Raw genomic sequence first — 4,449 nt, 5'->3', positions numbered from 1 at the left:
GGCATGCAGCTGCTGTATATCAGACCTCGGGCACACTACTCGTGGGCGAAGCCCAGCCAGTGGCAGCAGCCGTGCCTGAGCCCAGAGCAGCTGTGGCCGGCGAGCCGCAGAAGCTATTGGATAGATGGACTAGGCTACACCCTCCTGTCTTCGGAGGTGAGCGACATGAGGATCCCCAGGATTTCATTGATCGGTGCAGGGACAGACTGCACAACATGAGGATATTAGAGACCTATGGGGTGGATTTTACTACTTTCCAGCTGGAGGGCAGGGCTCGTGGATGGTGGCAGTCTCATCTTCTTGGCAGACCAGTAGGTTCTTTTCCCTTGACTTGGGATCAGTTTACACGCCTTTTCTTGGATAGGTATATTCCACCCTCCCAGAGGGAAGAGTTACGGTTTCAGTTTGAGCAGCTCCAGCAGGGTAAGATATCAATGACCGATTATGAGGCAAGATTCTCTGAGTTGTCTCGTCATGCACTTATGATACTTCCTACTGAGGCGAAGAGAGTATGGAGGTTTGTTGCGGGGTTGCACTCTTGTATTCAGGCCACTATGGCCCGAGAGGTTGAGATGGGTACTTCTTACCAGCTGGTTGTGGAGATAGCTCAGAGGATTGATGGTTATCGTTAGCGGGGCCGAGAGCAGATGTCGCGGGATAAGCGGTTTCGTTATTCTGGAGGATTCAGTGGTGCTCCGTCTAGGGGCAGGGGTCAGTTCGGGAGAGGTCAGCCTAGCAGGCCCACATATCCAGCACTGCCGCCTCCTCGGGGTGCTCCAGTTTGACCTTATTTCAGCGCCATGCCAGAGAGTTCCTACCGCCCACCAGCTATTCAGGGTTCCCCCAGTGGGTATTTAGGCCATCAGGGTCAGACTTCAGGTCAGCAGTCCTTCGTACCGAGAGGTGCTTTCTAGTGCGGGGATTTCAGCCACGTACGAAGGTTCTTCCCTAGGTTTTGGGGCAAGGCAGTGCAGCAGGGTTCTCAGCCTATGATTACAGCACCAATAGTTGCACCAGCCGTCCGGCCGCCCAGAGGTAGAGGGCAGGTGGGTAGGGGCCGTCCTAGAGGTGGAGGCCAGGCAGGTGGAGGCCAGTCAGGTGGCGCTCTAGCTAGATTCTATGCTTTCTCATCCAGACCAGATGCAGTGGCCTCAGATGTCATGATCACAGGTATTATTTCTGTCCACGGTAGGGATGCTTCGGTATTATTTGATCCAGGGTCTACTTCATATGTGTCATCTCTGTTTGCTCATTTTCTGGATGTTCCTCGCGAGTCCTTGGGTACTCCTGTTTATATGTCCACACTAGTGGGCGATTCTGTAGTTGTGAATCGGATCTATCAGTCCTGTATTGTTACTTTATGTGGTTATGAGACCCGAGCGGATCTTCTGTTGCTCAATATGACCGACTTTGAGGTCATCCTGGGCATAGATTGGTTATCTTCATATCACGCCATCCTTGATTGCCATACCAAGACTGTTACCTTGGTGATTCCAGAGTTGCGTAGAGTGGAGTGGAAGGGTTTGTCTGTCAGTACATCTAGTCGGGTTATCTCCTATCTGAAGGCTTGACACATGGTCGAGAAGGGGTGTTTGGCTTATCTAGCTTATGTTCGGGATACTACTGCAGAGACTCAGGTGATTGATTCAGTGCCTGTGGTCTAGGAGTTCTCTTATGTGTTTCCTTCTGATCTCACACGCATCCTATCAGATCGTGATATTGATTTCCGTATTGATTTGGCTCCGGGTACCCAACCTATATCTATTCCACTGTACCACATGGCTCTGAAAGAGTTAAACCAGTTGAAGAAACAACTTGAGGAGTTGCTAGCAAAGGGGTTCGTCAGACCAAGTGTATCTGCTTGGGGTGCACCAGTGTTATTTGTGATGAATAAATATTGGACTATGCGGATGTGCATTGATTACCGCCAGTTGAACAAAGTTACCATCAAGTACAAGTACCCGTTGCCACGTATTGATGATTTGTTTGACTAGTTGCGGGGTGCCAGGGTGTTCTCTAAGATTGATTTGAGATCGGGGTACCACCAGTTAAAGATTCGTGATTCAGATGTTCCAAAGACGGCTTTCCAGACTAGATATGGCCATTATGAGTTTCCAGTGATGTCCTTCGGTTTGACTAATGCCCCGGCGGTATTTATAGATTTGATGAACTGAGTGTTTAGGCTGTATATTAATTCATTTATCATTGTCTTCATTGATGACATTTTGATCTACTCGCGTAGCATGAAAGAGCATGAGCAGCATTTGAAAGTGGTGCTTCAGACCTTGCGGAAACATAAGCTATATGCTAAGTTCTCCAAGTGTGAGTTCTGGTTGGATTTCGTGGAATTCTTGGGGCATGTTGTATCAGGAGAGGGTATTAAGGTAGACCCCAAGAAGATCGAGGCAGTTCAGAGTTGGCCGCGTCCTACCACAGCGACTGAGATCAGGAGCTTCTTGGAGTTAGCGGTTTATTATCACAAGTTTATGGAGGGCTTCTCATCTATTGCAGCACCTTTGACTAGATTGACCCAGAAGGGTGCTCCGTTCCGATGGTCCGATGATTGTGAGGCGAGCTTTCAAAAGTTCAAGACCGCCTTGACTTCAGCACCGGTGTTAGTGTTGCCTTCCAGTTTGGGGATGTATATTGTGTATTGCGACACTTCATGCGTTGGGTTGGGTTGTGTATTGATGCAGGAGGGGCGAGTTATTGCATATGCTTCACGTTAGCTGAAGCCCCATGAGAAGAATTACCCTGTACACGATTTGGAGTTGGTCATGATTGTTCATGCTCTTAAGATCTGGAGGCATTATCTTTATGGGGTTTCCTGTGAGGTTTACACTGATCATCATAACTTGCAGCATTTGTTCAAGTAGAGAGATCTCAATTTGAGGCAGCGCAGGTGGCTTGAGTTACTAAAGGATTATGATATTACCATCCTTTATCATCCGGGCAAGGCGAATGTAGTTGCAGATGCCTTGAGCAGAAAGGCAGAGAGTATGGGTAGTTTGGCATTCATTTCAGTGGAAAAGAGGCCACTAGCTTTGGACATTTAGTCCTTGGCTAACAGATTAAGGCTGTTAGCCAGCTGAGTTCTTGTATGCGTCGTCGCTCAGTCTTCACTATTCGAGCAGATTAAGGCTCGCCAGTTTGATGATCCGCACTTGTTGGTTCTCAGAGAGACGGTACTACAGGGGTGCTGCCAAGGAGGTTAATATCGGTGATGATGGTGTTCTGTGACTCCAGGGTCGCCTATGTGTTCCTAATGTTGATGGCTTGAGGGAGAAGATCCAAGAGGAGGCACGCAGTTCTCGGTATTCTATTCATCCAAGTGCTACGAAGATGTATCGCGACCTGAGGCAGCATTATTGGTGGTGGCGGATAAAGAAGGACATAATTGAGTATGTCGCGAGGTGTCTAAATTGTCAGCGGGTTAAGTATGAGCATCAGAAGCCAAGCGGCCTACTCCAGCAGATGACTATACCCGAGTGGAAATAGGAGCGCATTACTATGGACTTTGTAGTAGGGTTGTTGCGGACCTTGTGGAAGTTTGATGTAGTTTGGGTCATTATCGGCAGGTTGACCAAGTCGGCACACTTCATTCCGGTCGTGACCACGTATTCTTCAGAGAGGTTGGCCTAGATTTATATTCAGGAGATTGTTCAATTGCATGGTGTGCCTGTTTCTATTATATCAGATAGAGACCCTTAGTTTACTTTGCATTTCTGGAGAGCAGTACAGAGCGAGTTGGAGACCCGTGTGGAGCTCAGCACAGCCTTTCACCCGCAGACCGACGGGTAGTCGGAGTGGACAGTTTAGATCTTGGAGGATATGCTCACAGCATGTGTGATTGACTTCGGAGGGCAGTGGAATCGATTCTTGCCTTTGGCCGAGTTTGCTTACAACAACAGTTATTAGTCCAGCATCGATATGGCTCCATTTGAGGCTTTATATGTTCGGCGATGTCGTTCTCCCCTCGGATGGTTTGAGCCCAGCGAGGCTAAGTTATATGGTACTGATTTGGTGAAAGATGCCTTGGAAAAGGTAAAGTTGATCCAGGAGCGACTTCGCACAGCACAGTCCAGACAGAAGAGTTACACGGATCAGAAGGTGCGTGATTTGTCATTTATGGTGGGCGAGAAGGTTCTCTTGAATGTCTCGCCGATGAAGGGAATCAGGAGGTTCGAAAATAAGGGCAAGTTGAGCCCGAGGTTTATAGGTCCATTTGAGGTGTTGGGACAAGTTGGAGAGGTTGCTTATGAGCTTGCTTTGCCTCCCAGTTGATCGGGAGTTCATCCGGTTTTCCACGTGTCTATGCTCCGGAGATATCAAGCCGATAGATCGCATGTGTTAGACTTCAACACGGTTTAGTTAGATGAGAGCCAGGGTTACGAGGAGGAGCCAGTTGCCATTGTTGACAGGAAGGTTCGCCAGTTGAGGTCCAAGAAG

The 4,449-nt window shown here is 48.5% G+C and overlaps 1 protein-coding gene across 1 annotated transcript; it reads left to right on the top strand.

Annotated features, from left to right (window-relative positions):
* The first annotated feature begins 215 nt into the window (after positions 1-215).
* Positions 216-632, top strand: LOC138902863 (uncharacterized). The gene has a single exon (XM_070190763.1). The coding sequence runs from the start codon at positions 216-218 to the stop codon at positions 630-632; it is 417 nt and encodes a 138-aa protein (XP_070046864.1).
* The last annotated feature ends 3,817 nt before the right edge of the window (positions 633-4,449 follow it).

The sequence above is a fragment of the Nicotiana tomentosiformis genome, chromosome 12 (genome assembly GCF_000390325.3).
Source record: "Nicotiana tomentosiformis chromosome 12, ASM39032v3, whole genome shotgun sequence".
Taxonomy (NCBI): Eukaryota; Viridiplantae; Streptophyta; class Magnoliopsida; order Solanales; family Solanaceae; genus Nicotiana; species Nicotiana tomentosiformis.
The sequence above is the reverse complement of the archived record's forward strand: the minus strand, read 5'-3'. Positions and strand labels throughout refer to the sequence as shown.